This window comes from Malus sylvestris, chromosome 3 (genome assembly GCF_916048215.2).
Source record: "Malus sylvestris chromosome 3, drMalSylv7.2, whole genome shotgun sequence".
In the NCBI taxonomy this organism is placed as follows: Eukaryota; Viridiplantae; Streptophyta; class Magnoliopsida; order Rosales; family Rosaceae; genus Malus; species Malus sylvestris.
Genome location: NC_062262.1, coordinates 25673031 through 25687423, shown reverse-complemented (window position 1 = coordinate 25687423; position 14393 = coordinate 25673031). Strand labels below are relative to the sequence as shown.

The following is a 14393-nucleotide window of genomic DNA, read 5'->3' as shown; positions in this document are numbered from 1 at the left end:
CATCTGCTCCCTCATGATCAAACTTCAACCATTATTCACAAACCTGTAGACCACCATAGACACACAAAAAGAAATACGAGTAGCATGAAGAACAGCCAGATACTAGTGCCAGGAATAAAAGAATAAGACACACAGAGAGAATGTAAAGGAGAAACCATACCTCATATACTTTGAAACCATAACACCGTACTTAATACACACACAATTGCCAAGTATTGACAAACATCTAGCAATAAAGCTTAAATACAACTAGTAGCGTTGATAGATACTAAAAGTACAGACATCGCCCTTCGAGATAGTCTACACATACTTAGCGTCTACTAGGAAAACAACCTTCCATATTCATTGATTAGGCAAAAGAACCTCCAGTTTGATGCAGCATTGCATCTATTTCATCCCCATCTTCCATTTCCAACTGCAGGAGAAGAAATAATAGTCGGTCAGAATTCGAAAAACCAAACATCAAAATCAACATTCACACACATACTGACATATCGGGAGAGTGAGAAAGAAACGAACCTCATCAGGGGTCTGCTCGGCTCTGAGACGACGGCCATCAAACAGGAATGCAATGGAGTTGAACTCCACCGACTGTCTGTCGCAGTAAGCATTCATAAGCTTCTTCAGCTGGGTACTTCTCTTGATCCTGAAAAACACTTCATTCCCATCCTACATAATCAAACCAACATATTCTCAGCATTAGCAATAAATCACATACAAAGAGTATCCATTGTCAGCAAACCTTAAGACGCTTCGTAAAATTCCAAAAATTTGTAAAGTAAAAGGAGAAAACATTCAAGGCTGATATCAAATTCCTCTTTCATAAAACAATCCCTAATATCTAAAATATTAAGAAAATAGGATCAGTTTAAGGTATGCTGAACAGTAATTTCAGGCACCACATCAAAAAATAAAGGGCACATGCAAAGAAATTAAAAAAAATATATCAAAATACCAAACATCACAAAATTTCTAAAATTTAGGAAAAATAGCAAATCCTAACTCATACGGGAAAATTCTAACAAGGGAAAATAAAAACATAAAACATAGGAAAGACAAAACATGCTTGATGAAACATTCAAAACCAAAGACATAAAAACAAAACAAAACCCAATTTTCCAGGGTATATGTTGATCAAGATTAACACAAATTTCCATAAACAGAAATAAAACCCTAATAGAGAGAGAGGACCTGGCCCTTGACTTTGAGATTGATGTGGGCGGCCTGATCGGTGGGCTTCTTGTCCTCCTCCTGGTTCGTGACGCCTGACATTTTGCTTTGATTCTTCTCTGTGTGATCCGACTGCAGAGAGAGAGAGAGAGAGAGACTGTGTTTATGAGATGGGAGACCTAGAGAGCTACCACCACTTCCAAACACAATTCAATCATAACAAAGTTTGTGCCTCTCTCTCTCTCTCTCTCTCTCTCTCTCTCCACCCAACTGTTGTATATTATTCGGCCCAATTAGTTCGGCCTTACATATTCATTTAAGCTAAGGCCCATTTTAGATTAATCTCTCAAATTGGGCTTCAGTTGGGTTTGGATTGGAATGCTTGTAGTCTCTAGGAGCATTATCACCTATTTAGGGAATTTGGATGTACGACTAGACTTATGATAGTTACCATTCACTTAAAATAGTAAATTGCCGTCACTTGGTAATACGATCTAATGATATTCTACTTTACTTGTACGTAAGAGGTCTTACATTAGATTCACGCGAAATGCAAAGTTGAATCATATTATTATGGTAAGTCCATAGTATGGCTTAGCTCACTCTCTTACTAATTTTGTTTAGATACTATCTTTTGTTAAACAAAATTAAAAAAATAAATAAAAAGAAGTAAATTGTGATAGTTGGTACTATTGACTCTCAGCCCATTATAAATAATGACATGGTTATTACCATTCACAATTTTTTTAATGTATAATTTAATTATTTATTTAGTATTGAACGGATGAGATTAATTTAAAAAACAAAAGTGACTATGATTATGCCCCATGTCCATGTCTATCAAAATTCTTGTTTAGAATTTCATAAATGAATTTTTCTACATCTTAAAATCCTAGTAATTACATGTAACCGTTTGATTTTTTATTTTTTATTTGATTTCTTCTAATTTTTTTCTGAATATTTAAAATTTATTATCACGTGTCTATGTCTGTATTAATTTTTTTTTTTTTAGTACATTGATATTTTTACATTAGGGGGAGGAGGAGTTCGGCTAAGCCATACAATGGGCAACCTAATTTGGTATCGAATGTCATCTACAAGATTCGAACCTAAGACATCTCACTTCCAAGTGAAGAAGAATATCACTAGATTGTAATACTGAGTGACAATTATTGTTTCTAGTATAAGTATTGTAATACCCTGATAATTTTTTTTTAAATATGTGATTAGTTATGAATTTCAAATTAATTGAAGATTATGAAATTCAAATGAATGGAAATGTGAAATTCTGTTCCTGGACTCTATTATTAATTACATATTTTATAGTCATATTCGGAGTTATGACGTATTTATATTTACAGAGTATATTTGTTCGAAAAGTGATAAAAAGATGAAAATGTACGAGGACGTATTTTATCCTTATATGTTTCGCCGTATTTCTTCGCATAGAGGTCGATCCTATGAGTTCGTAGGCAGAACTATTCGTGAAACGGTGTTATAACAAAGGAGATAAAAATGAGTGAAGGTAAGGGTAAAATGGTCATTTGACCATTAATCTAGAAGACTCCAGTTTTGCTGGAGCAGTAATCTGGGTGTCACGCGTGTGGCTAGGTTGGAAGGAAAAAAGGAAAAATGAGGGAAATGAGAGAGGGGCTGCCCAATCAGGAAATGAGGGAACCAGATCCCTCTTTTGACTCGTTTCCCTGTGTGACCCGACCTGGTTCTAGATAGCAAATTTTGACGATTTTTGTCGGGTTTTTCGAAAAATTCCACCCAACCACCACCTGCACACTCCACCCCGACCTCCACTCTCCCATTTCCACAAAAAATCTGAATTCAAATGCAAAAAACAAGTGTTGCGCGAAGTCTAAAGTGTAGGACGCGTGTGAGGGATGGAAAAATGAACCTAAAAACAAACACTACAACATAGCGTCTGAATCCATATATGTAAAAAACAGAACCAAAAAGGGGCATAGCGTCTGAATCCATATATGTAAAAAACAGAACCAAAAAGGGGGACACCGCGTTGAAGTGTCTGAATCCAAATGTAGAAAACTAAAGCCGTGTGAGGTGTGAAGTGTAGGAAGCGTGTGAGTGATAAAAAAATATTTAAAAAATATTTAAAAAAATCCAAGAAATGGACACTACATCACAGCGTTTGAATTCAAATGTAAAAAATAGAACCATGATACAGACGTTGTGTTGAAATGCCAAAATCCACATTGACCTATGTTGATGCACAAAACCGGAGGTCTTGGAACAATGTAAATCCGACCGTGAATCTGCATAAAATTTAAATAACACAAGATTTATCGTGGTTTACCCCAAGGTTTGGGCTACGTCCACACTGATTATGTATTTATCTGAGAAGTGAGGGAGAGAGATTTAGAACCTCTGAGGGAGAGAGTGAGGTCTCTGATAGCCTAGGCATTGGCCTCTCCCAATTGTGAGGATGAGGGGTCCTTTTATAGAATAAGGACTCCTCACTGTTTATACCATATTTAGACCTCGTATAAATACTCGTGTGACTTAAATGTAATTATGTAATAAAAGAATGGGCAAATATGTAATTAGTGATGAGTCCTTATTCTATAAAAGGACCCCTCACCCTCACAATTGGGAGAGGCCAATGCCTAGGCTATCAGAGATCTCACTCTCTCCCTCAGAGGCCCTAAATCTCTCTCCCTCACTTCTCAGATAAATACATAATCAGTATGGACGTAGCCCAAACCTTGAGGTGAACCACGATACATCTTGTGTTATTTACATTTCATGCAGATTAACGGTCGGATTTACGTTGTTCCAAGACTTTCGGTTTTGTGCATCAACATTTGGCGCCATTTGTGGGAATCGACACAAAAAAACTATGTCGGTTCTCTTTCATTTTTTTCATCAAATCTCACAACATCCACCGTGAATCTACAGAAACCCAGGAACCAAAGTCACTACAAAACCCAAGGGACATCGGCCCCCTTCTGAAAAATCCCTTTCTTTGTCTAGTTTGTTTCACAACCTTCAAACCAAAGGTCTCACTTTCTCTCTCATCAGAAGAATCTCCAGAAGAGAGAGAACATAAAAAATTCAAACAAAGGAAGAAAAGGAAGAAAAAAAAACACAAAAAAAGAAGAAGCACAAATTGGCTTTGGTATCGGAAAAATGAAATCGAAAAGGGGAAACATGTCGTGCTCCGTTACAGTTGCTAACTCGCCGATGCTTTCTCCGCCGTCGTCTCTGTTCTGCAACAAATCCTCCATGATCTCTCCGGCCCCAGAGACCTTACCTTTACCTCCGCTGCCGTCGGGATTGGCTTCATGTTCGGGTCCGAGGTCTCCAGTGACGCAGCTGAAGAGGAAGAGGCCGGTAAAGCTTTGTATTCCGGTGGTGTCCCTGGGATTTAGGACTGCTCCGTCGACGTTGTCGACGGTCGGTCGGAGAGAGATGATGGTGGAAGATAGAGAAGGGTACTACCACGTGTGTTGCAAGAGAGGGAGGAGAGAGGCTTTGGAGGATCACTACTCAGCTAGTCTTAATCTTGAAATTGTCATTTGGAGGGACAACCGTAATGCATCGTCGTCGGCGTCCTCCTCGTCCCATGGAATTGACTAGAGAAACTAGAGCGATGTCAATGTTTAGGCAAAATTCAAGCTCTGGCATGCCCTCTCCAAAACCCTGGCCGAGAGGACAGCGTGGGCTTTAGCAATAGACCGAGGACTGAACATGGTTTCCATCAATAGGGGCTGTTGCTAGGCCCCGATCTCACCATCACAGACCTTTATCTGAAAGGAACGGCCGAGATGTACCAAGACGGGCTGTTGGTGACTGTTGATCTCAAGTTCATTATGGACGCGCACATATCCAGCTTTGAAGACGTGTCATCCTAGGGAATATACATATGCTTTGACAGAGTTTAGGACTCCTCGTCGGCAAGCAAATCTACGACCGCCTCTACTGCTGCCGTTCTCCTTAACCCCACCGCATCTGCTGCTGCCGGCCCCACCTATCCTCTGCTGCATCCATTTTATTGTGAAATGCAGGTCAATGAATCAGATGAACATCACACCGACGATGAGCTGTGAACGAGAGCAGAAGAGTTTTCAGATGACAGCACAAAAATCAAAAGAGAAAGGCAGTGGAAAACAAAGTGAAAAGAAAAAGGAAAAGGAAAAGATGCTTTTACAAATGGTATCTTCTTGCTTTTACAAACAGGAGCTGGCTATTTTCCAAAGTGGAAAGGAACAGCGTCACCAAGTGGAAGCCAGATATCTGGCAACGCAGAGATAGAGAGGTGCGGTGGAAAAGAAAAAGCAGAAAACAAAAGCAAGGAATAAATACCCCACCAGAATGATGTGATTTACTTTTCTTGTTTCTGAATGGTGTAAATTATCTTTCTTAACTTTTGGAGACATCTGTATAAATCCCATCGGAGGGTAATATGTATAAACCCCATCAGAGGGTAATGATAAAAAAATAAAAATAAAAAATAAAATCAAAAACGGCAAAGCCCAAAATAAATGGGCTGGCATGTTGTGTGGAGGGCGAAGGCCCATAAGCCCAAAATAGCACCAACCAGGTGATTAAAAGTACGTCCAGCACTACAAAAAATTATTCGGCAACCTGCCGCTATTACCACCAACAGGTGATAAAAAGTACGCCCAGTACTCCACAATTATTCGGCAACATGCCACTATTACCACCAACCAATTGATCCAAAGTACGCCCAGTACTCCAAAATTCTTCGGCAACCTGCCGCTATTACCACCAATCAGGTGATGAAATGTACAACCCGTACTCTAAATATCATTTGGCAACTAGCCATTCATGCCACCAACTAGGTGATGAAATGTACAAACCGTACTCTCCTTCATGCCACCAACCAGGTGATCAAAAGTACGCCTAGTACTCCAAATTATACATGAGCATTACTCATGTCATTCATACATAAACATTCATGAGCATCACTCATGACAATCATACATAAACATTCATGACCATTATTCATGTCAATATTCATGAGCATCACTCATGTTAACATTCATGAGCATCACTCATGTCAATCAACATAAACATTCATGAGCATCACTTATGTCAATCAGCTTCAAAACCTTCATTTACAGAGCTCTAGCTTCAAAAGCTCCATTTACAGAACTCTAGCTTCAAAGCTTCACTTGCAAAGCTTCACCTACAAAGCTTCAGTGCAGGGTATACAAATACCACCTCTGAACAACCGCCACTTCGGCCCATACATGGATTCAATTTGAAGTCTCCAGCCAATAGACTCTATTGACCGAAGACTTGAGGGACTACATTATGTACCATATATTGGGCCTCAACTGGGCCTCATGAAAAATACTTGGGGGGCTTAGCTCATTATCTATGTTTTGAGAAGCGAGCCCTTATTCTATAAAAGGGACTCCCTCACCGTCAAACGCCACAACCCCAGCCAACCAAGGCAACATAAGCCACAAGCCGAACAGCCTCGCAACATGTGCTACTTCTAGTTGAGCATCATTTCAGATTGAGCACAGCCTCATATCGAACATCAGTTCAAGACAACATCTAGTTACTTCGGCCCACACTTGGACTGAATTTCAAGTCTCCAGCCAAAAGACTCTCTTGACTAAAGACTTGGGAGACTACTGTTTATACCATATTTAGGGCCTCGTATAAATACTCGAGGGATTTAAATGTAATTATGTAATAAAAGAATGGGCAAATATGTAATAAATGAGGAGTCCTTATTCTATAAAAGGACACCTCACCCTCACAATTGGGAAAGGTCAATGCCTAGGCTATCAGAGACCTCACTCTTTCCCTCAGAGGCTCTGAATCTCTCTCCCTCACTTCTCAGATAAATACATAATCAGTGTGGACGTAGCCCAAACCTTGGGGTGAACCACGATACATCTTGTGTTATTTACATTTCAAGCAAATTCACAATCAGATTTACGTTGTTCCAAAATCTCCGGTTTTGTGCATCAACAACCTATTCCAACATATAAAAAATATGAGAAAGGAGGATGTTAGTTGAAGTGGGTGTCAGCTGTAGTAGCATATTCTGTAAAAAAAAATTTATTTTAAATACATTTAAGTATCACAATATATGATTAAACTATTTATTATGAACACAAATATTGTTAATATATTTTTTATAGTGAGACTTTTTATTGATTTTATACAAAATCAACCTATATATATATATTATAAAAAAATAATATAAAAAAAGGTTAAAAGAGTGACCTGCTTGCAACTCTTAGAGCACTTCCAATGTAGGAAGGCCCCCTGTGGCAGCCCACCTCGAATTATTTTTATCAATGGCGTGAAATGTCGATTTTGCCCTTGAGCGTTGGATTATGAGTGTGTGAAATGGGCCAATTATCTTAAGTCCTAATTGTTTGGACCCAATTAGGACTAAGTTTTCTTTTGTTTTTGGTTATTGACCCAAACTGAACCACACACACACCCACAAAAACACACTCGTTGACCCTTTCTCTCTCTCCCTCTCGGATTTCCTTCCATTTCAGTACAAATCGTACGGTCAACCTCAAAACCCTTCAACCAGTCGCAGATCAAGATTTCAGTTGGTGTCTTTGGACTACTTACAAGCTTAGGAGTCGAGTGGTACCATTTTTTGGACGTGAAGCCGTCGGAAATCCCAAGAAAAGAAACCCAGATTCGAGGGACTGTTCATGCACACGTAAATGTGGAGTTTTTGGAAGATTCTAAGGTTATATGAAGCTTTAGATCGTCTTCACGGAGCTTGGAGAAGAAAAATGAAGTGATTTAGACGTCGGGAAGTTTAGTTTCGACAAGTTGTGGGTTTAGCTGGATTATCGAGGGATTTTTTGGCGAGTTTAGGACTTTTGAAATGTAAGGTTTTGTTCTACTTGTTGTAAGTTTCATTTTCGTACAAATTTCATGGATTTTGGTTGTGTATGGACTGAGATATTAAGGTTTGAAATTTTTCCAGTTTTTCGGCGACGACGACGGTCACCAGAGTTCGAAGGAAGAAGACAGAGAATATTCCGTCAAGTTTGACGGAATATTTTAACGGTGTCAAGTTAGTTTTAACGAAATATGCTACTTTTGATGGAATATTCCTTAACGGCGTTGACTGTTCCGTCAGTGTGTCTGGCACGTGTTCGCGCGTGCGCTACGCGTCTGGTCGTGCCTTGGCAGGCGCGTGGGTGGTCGGAAATTTCTTCTAAAAATATGGGGATGTTTGTGAGGTTGAGTAGATCACGATAGTATATTCAAACATCCCATTTGAGCAATGTTTGAGAAGTTATTAGTTAGTTTCGTTTATGTGCTTTAAATTAACGTATTTATAGTTGTTTCGCATATATAGGAGACTAAGGTCTTAAATATCGATATTATCAATGATATTTCTCCAATAATATCGTTTTTTTTAGAGGACGATATTTTCACACTTATCCACTTAATTATCGTCAATATATCGATATTTTTGTTGATAATATCGGAAACGATATTTTTGTTGATAATATCGGAAACGATATTTTCAGGATTTTAATGCATTATTTGGGCAAAATATCGCGAGATGAAACCCAAAAATACTTAAAGGCAGGGAATCGACTTGGAGATGCTGTGGTTGAACACTCATCACCTCCAATCACCACGCTCTGCTTGGGGTTGGTGTTGTTGTTGCCACTGGAGTGGTCGTTTTGGGGGTTCCACAAGCCGGGCAGCAATTAGGAGCCTTCCGTCCACAAATTAAGAAATGAAAGGAAACAAAACAAAATGTGTTTGAATGGTGAGAAAATGTAGGAAAGGAAAGGAAAGGAAAAACTGAAGAAAAAAAAAAAAGGGAGGTGCGTTACGTGGGTAATAAGTAGTGCCGCCGGGTTCAACAAGCCAGCCTGCCTCTGTGGCGAGATGCCGGAGCACCTCGTTGATGTCGTCACGGGAAGAGAGGCGGTAGCCGCGGTGCTTGCGCAAGCCGTGGAAGATTTTGGTGGTGATGGCCCTCCTCTGCCTCTCCCTCATCTTGGTCTTCTCTTTCTCGCTCTCGCTCCTCCTACTCCCACTCGTTCCCGCAATTTCCTCTCTCTCTCCCTATCTCCACTTCTTCTTCTGCTCTTTGTTATCTCTTGAAGCTCAGTCAACAACAAAAGCTAAAGGTGTGAGCTTTGATTTGAATCAGAGTTCTGTATAATGGAATTGGTGAGCATCGGACGGTTCGATTGGGAAAGAAGTACACAGGTTGGATTGGACGGTGGTGATGGGTCTTGGGATCTGCATGCGCTCCCTGCGTTTATCTTTCTGCATGACATGACATGACAGCTTAAGAGAGAGAGAGAGAGAGAAAGAGAGAGAGGTGACAATTGCATGTTTCAATTTCACGCATAGAGAGGGGATTCGGGGGTTTGGGGTGTTAGTCTCACGCGCTTCTGAGAGAGTTTCTGAGAGACAGGATGCGTGTTTCAATTTGACTTGCCGTACTACACACCAGATAAACTAATCCGGCTCCACCAATTTAATACCTCTCACCCTCGCTAATTAATACCCTCCAAAACCTCAGTGTAATTGGCTATCACAATGGTAGAGAGATGTGTTGCCCTTGCACTACGATGTGGATTCAAATCTCGTTGGTTACCTAATCTAGGATAAATTTCTATATTTAAAAAAACACCAAGGGGATTCGAACCCCTCTCATTTTACACTTACTCTACACATAGAGATGATGAAGATAGTGAAAATTTTGAACCTCATAGGAACTCTATGTGGTACTAAGTCACTCATGTATCTTATCATGCAATGTATAAAGTGTAAAATATTGTACTAATTCATTATATATAAATGATTATGGTGTGTTTAAACTTCTTTCATTAATTATTAGTATTTTCTACACTCACAATGTTTGTCAGCTCGCTATATAATCAACTTAAATCAGTTAAATACAGCATGCAATGCATTTCTTTCCATTTTTTTGTGATAAACTAATAGATAATTGGCTAAATAAACATCCTGCAAAGTTTCAATAAAAATTTCCAAGTTTTTCTTACAATTTCCGTGGTTTTTATTCAATTTTTATTGATATCGATAATATCCCGATATTTCCATCGAAATTTCCGTGTTTTTGAACTACTGATATTTCCGATATCATAAATATTTTAGACCTTGGGGGAGACCTATCCCGAGGACGAGCGCAGTCATGGGCGGCTTGGGGGCTACGACCCTTTGACATACTAGTGAGTGGGCTTTTTGATTTTTAGTATATATGTATACACTTGATATCTTTCCCAGAAAATGCATTCAAATGAGTTATGATTTGAATTGCCATGCCAAATGTTTTACATTTAGAATATGCATATGATGTTTGCATATATATATATATATATATATATATATATATATATATATATATATATATATATATATTTATATTTATATTTATATTCCATTTCTGCGAAAATTATACATGTTTTACGGCTAGGGGTTAGAACATTTGATAAATGAAATGGTTTTGAAAAAGGTTTGTTTTTGCCCACTCACACTTTCTGTTTTACGCCCCTCCAGGTTTTAGGTAAACTTGTTCGTTGGTGGTTCACGAGGATTGAAAGGAGGTTATGATAGACTATCACAATGTATGACATCTTTGGGTGTCGTTTGATTAATACTTGTTTTATGGACTAAACTTAGGCTACTTATGCTCTGATTGTATTTTCACTCTTACCCTAACACTTATATTAGCTAGTACTCTTTTGAGTTGGTTCTTATTTATTCGTATTCTCCATTATTGTTAGTGCTTCCGCACAGTGCACATGGCTACGTCATCCTCACGTGACGGCCAACATACCTCGATCTCAGTCGGGGTGTGTCACCCCCCATGGCAATTGGCAATTGAATCCCATCCACTGAATAGTAACTGCCTTTAATAAACAGTAATTGTATTTTGCATCTCCACCCCTAAACTGAATAGCCAAAGCAATAGACAATAAAATATTAGTATTTTTTATTTTATAAAATAATTTAAATTTAAATTTTGAATAAGATTTTTAATCGATCTAGTTACGCCATATGTCATTATCCGAAAGTACAATTTTTGTAAATAGATTTCGATAAGATTTTTAACCAATTTCGCCGCGCGACATGTCCTTACCTATTTAACCTTGCATCACTCCCCCTCAGGCAATCAGGCCTTGGACTTCCGGCTACCCTCTCCCACGGGCTCCCCCTTAGCCCAATTGCCTGAATGGGCTGGAGCTAGTTTAGGAGGGGATTGGATTGCAAATGGAGCATGTCCATTGGGCCAAAGAGCACGCTGGAAGTGCTCTTACTCACAAAAAGTAAAATTTATGGATTTGATGTATTAGAAAGTAGTTTTTGATGATCAAATTACTGTATGATTATTCTTGTAAGTATTAATTTTTAGTTGAAGGAAATACTAATGTGGTAAGGCAGGTAACTCGTTTACCATTGGGGACGATGGTGAATTCCTAATTTGAAATTACGAGTTTGAAGGCGAGAATGAAGTGCAAATACTTGAGGGAGACAGAGATAAAGATAAGAATGGCATTACCCATCATCGCTTTGACTCATTGCCAATCCTGCACTCATGTTTCCTAGGGTTTCAAAGCCTAAGCCTTGTCCAAATCCCAATCCCAAAACGCAACACACATACGAAATAATATCCAAAAACAAATAGTCTTCCGCATCTGCAACAAATTCTTAGCGGAGAAGGAAAGAGATGTCCCAACGAATATCCTGCATGCAATCAACAAATTGTAGTTAATTAAATGTGGGCAACTTACCACCGCAGCAAAGTGACAAAGTATCCAAATAATTCCAAACACATGGGGTGTATAATGTGTGTCGACATGCACCTCTGTATACGTTTTGGTAACCAGAAATTAATCTCTGGCAACCAACCAGCCTCATGAATGTTGGGACCAAATAATAGCCCATGCCACCTGCCTCTTTTAGTGTTTACTGCTTCCCTCTAAACAAGTCAAAGTAATGGAGTTAAATTTGTCTCCCTTTCCCAGCTGAACAAGTTTGAGCATGATTCACTAACTTCCACATTTCTTCCCAACTACACTACCTACTTCTAACGTATTCTGTAAGAAAACCAAATTCCAAATATATATGTATAGAGCATGGGAAAGGGATGACCTCTACGCGCGTTGTTACCTCAGCACCAGTTATGGTTTTTCCTTTCTTAATCGATGGGGATAGGAGAGATTTAGAGCCAAGATTGGAGAAAGAATGACCACACACTTGTACAAGAAGTACCACACATAAGGGTTATGCGAGATTAGCCTTCTATCATTGTCTAAATGTGCGTAGCGCCAACCCTCTTCTGGAGAAAAGAGGATCTGACCAATCACCACAAGATCAAAACCTACATAGCTAGTTTGTAGTAGTTTCGTTAACAATATTTCATTACAAAGCGTGTTCGTCCAAAAGATATTACTTATGAAAATGCACCTATAAAGTGTGTTTTAAAACGTCTCTTAGCTAGATCTAGGTCCCCAATGATACAAAAAGTGTTTTTGTTTGTCGGAAAGCATGCAATTTGATTCAACGTTATAAGTTAACAAAAAAACCCCAAATAACTAATCATACTCCTGAATTTGAGAGACTCTTGCATATGCCTGGAGTTGTATTCCTTTCTTCCATATCACTCATTATAATCACATGAGATTTAGGAAGAGAGGGATATACGCTTAGGGATAACTGAAGTCTTTCCTCTTAATTAATTTGGAGATATCCAATTGGTAAATATTTGTTTGTTGTGGGAGAGTTATGGTATCTTATGTATAGGCCTCAACTACTTGGGGGTTAGATTGATATGTCTCACAAAGTAACAAATCAATGATGACCATGAGAGACCAGTAGAGTACCTGGTTAATTAGCCGTTGTAAATGATAACATTGTTGATTCTCTGATATTCTTTCAACCCTAATCCATAATTGGTAGGGTCTCTATATAGGTAATCCAGCTACTTAAAAGCAAATGAGTCGTTTGGTTTCACATGATCAAACCAGGGATTAACTAAGATAATACGAAATTAATGCTTTCGGGAAATGATGTTTAAGTAATACGACATGTAGTACGGTTACAGAAAATACGAAATCAAGCAGTTTTGAGCACGCCTGCATCTGGTTAGAATAAGCCATGCTTACAGCTTAATTAATTTGGATTTTCCAAACTAAACCAACCCAGAATTTGCATACATTATCCCTTGCCTTGCACTATTTGGAATTTTGGAGCAATGTGAACCAATCTACATACACCATAACAAAACTAGTGTCTTATGGCCTCATAGTATTATAATTGATCGTTTTAATATTAAGTAAGAATATATTTATAGGGGGTCAATATTTATCTAATTCATTATTGTACAATTGTTGTAAAAACTGTATGGTGTATGCCCACATCCCACATGCATTAGTATACCCACATGCATTTGGAAAAAGGTGAAAAGGATAGTGATATATTTGTTGTTATGTAATATTGTCAAAAGTAGTCATCATATCATTTTTGGATGTCCTCATGGGAGTAGCTCTATAAATAGAGTGATTCGTGTGTTATCAAAACACACACTGCGAAAGAAAGAATCAAATAAATAATATCAATATATCTCCCTCCCTCTCTTCTGCCATCCTTTGTGTTATAGCTACTAAAGTTATAACGTGATATTTTGCACCCACTTCGCTCCTATCTTTAGCAAATGTTATTTCTCTAACTTTGGCCTATTTATAACAACAATTATATACTCTGATTTTTTTTTGGACGTAATTATATACTTTTAGTTGTTTTGGACAATTGACATGACAATCTAGCCTCTTTCGTTTGGACTAAGATTCTCTTTGAATTTCTTGCATTCGGATCCTTCAATTATGGAGCTAGAGAGAGAGAGAGAGAGAGAGAGAGAGAGAGAGAGAGAGAGAGAGAGAGAGAGAGAGATGAATAAAAGGGAAGAAGAGGGAAGAAAATGAACAAAAGAAGGTTAAAATGTAAGAAGATGAAAGGTGATAAACAGGAGAAGTTGAAGCTGGAAGGAAAATGAACAAGAGAAGATGAATGTGAACAGTAAAATAATTCTTGACCGTTTGATTTTCGGTTGAACAAAGATGAATAAAGAATCTAAAAGATCTTAATAGAATGGATTTAGAGATGATCCTAGTCCCTTGAGTTTATCTATTTTTGTTTCTCTTTTCCTTTGTATCTTGCAAAATGAATAAATAACTCATTTTTAATTC

The 14393-nt window shown here is 38.3% G+C and overlaps 1 protein-coding gene across 1 annotated transcript; it reads right to left on the bottom strand.

Moving 5' to 3' along the window:
- Window positions 1–143: 143 nt before the first annotated feature.
- On the bottom strand, window positions 144–1384 carry LOC126614498 (small ubiquitin-related modifier 1). Its single transcript, XM_050282173.1, has 3 exons — window positions 1192–1384; window positions 520–669; window positions 144–415 (listed from the first exon to the last, which is right to left on the bottom strand). The coding sequence occupies exons 1-3, from the start codon at window positions 1270–1272 to the stop codon at window positions 350–352; spliced, it is 297 nt and encodes a 98-aa protein (XP_050138130.1). The 5' UTR covers window positions 1273–1384; the 3' UTR covers window positions 144–349.
- Window positions 1385–14393: the final 13009 nt, after the last annotated feature.

Coding starts and splice junctions, on each gene's coding strand:
- LOC126614498 (XM_050282173.1), bottom strand. CDS start 1,272: ATGTCAGGCGTCACGAACCAGGAGGAGGACAAGAAGCCCACCGATCAG. Junction 670..1,191: donor ATCTCAAAGTCAAGGGCCAG/GTCCTCTCTCTC, acceptor TTGATTATGTAG/GATGGGAATGAAGTGTTTTT. Junction 416..519: donor CCGAGCAGACCCCTGATGAG/GTTCGTTTCTTT, acceptor CTTCTCCTGCAG/TTGGAAATGGAAGATGGGGA.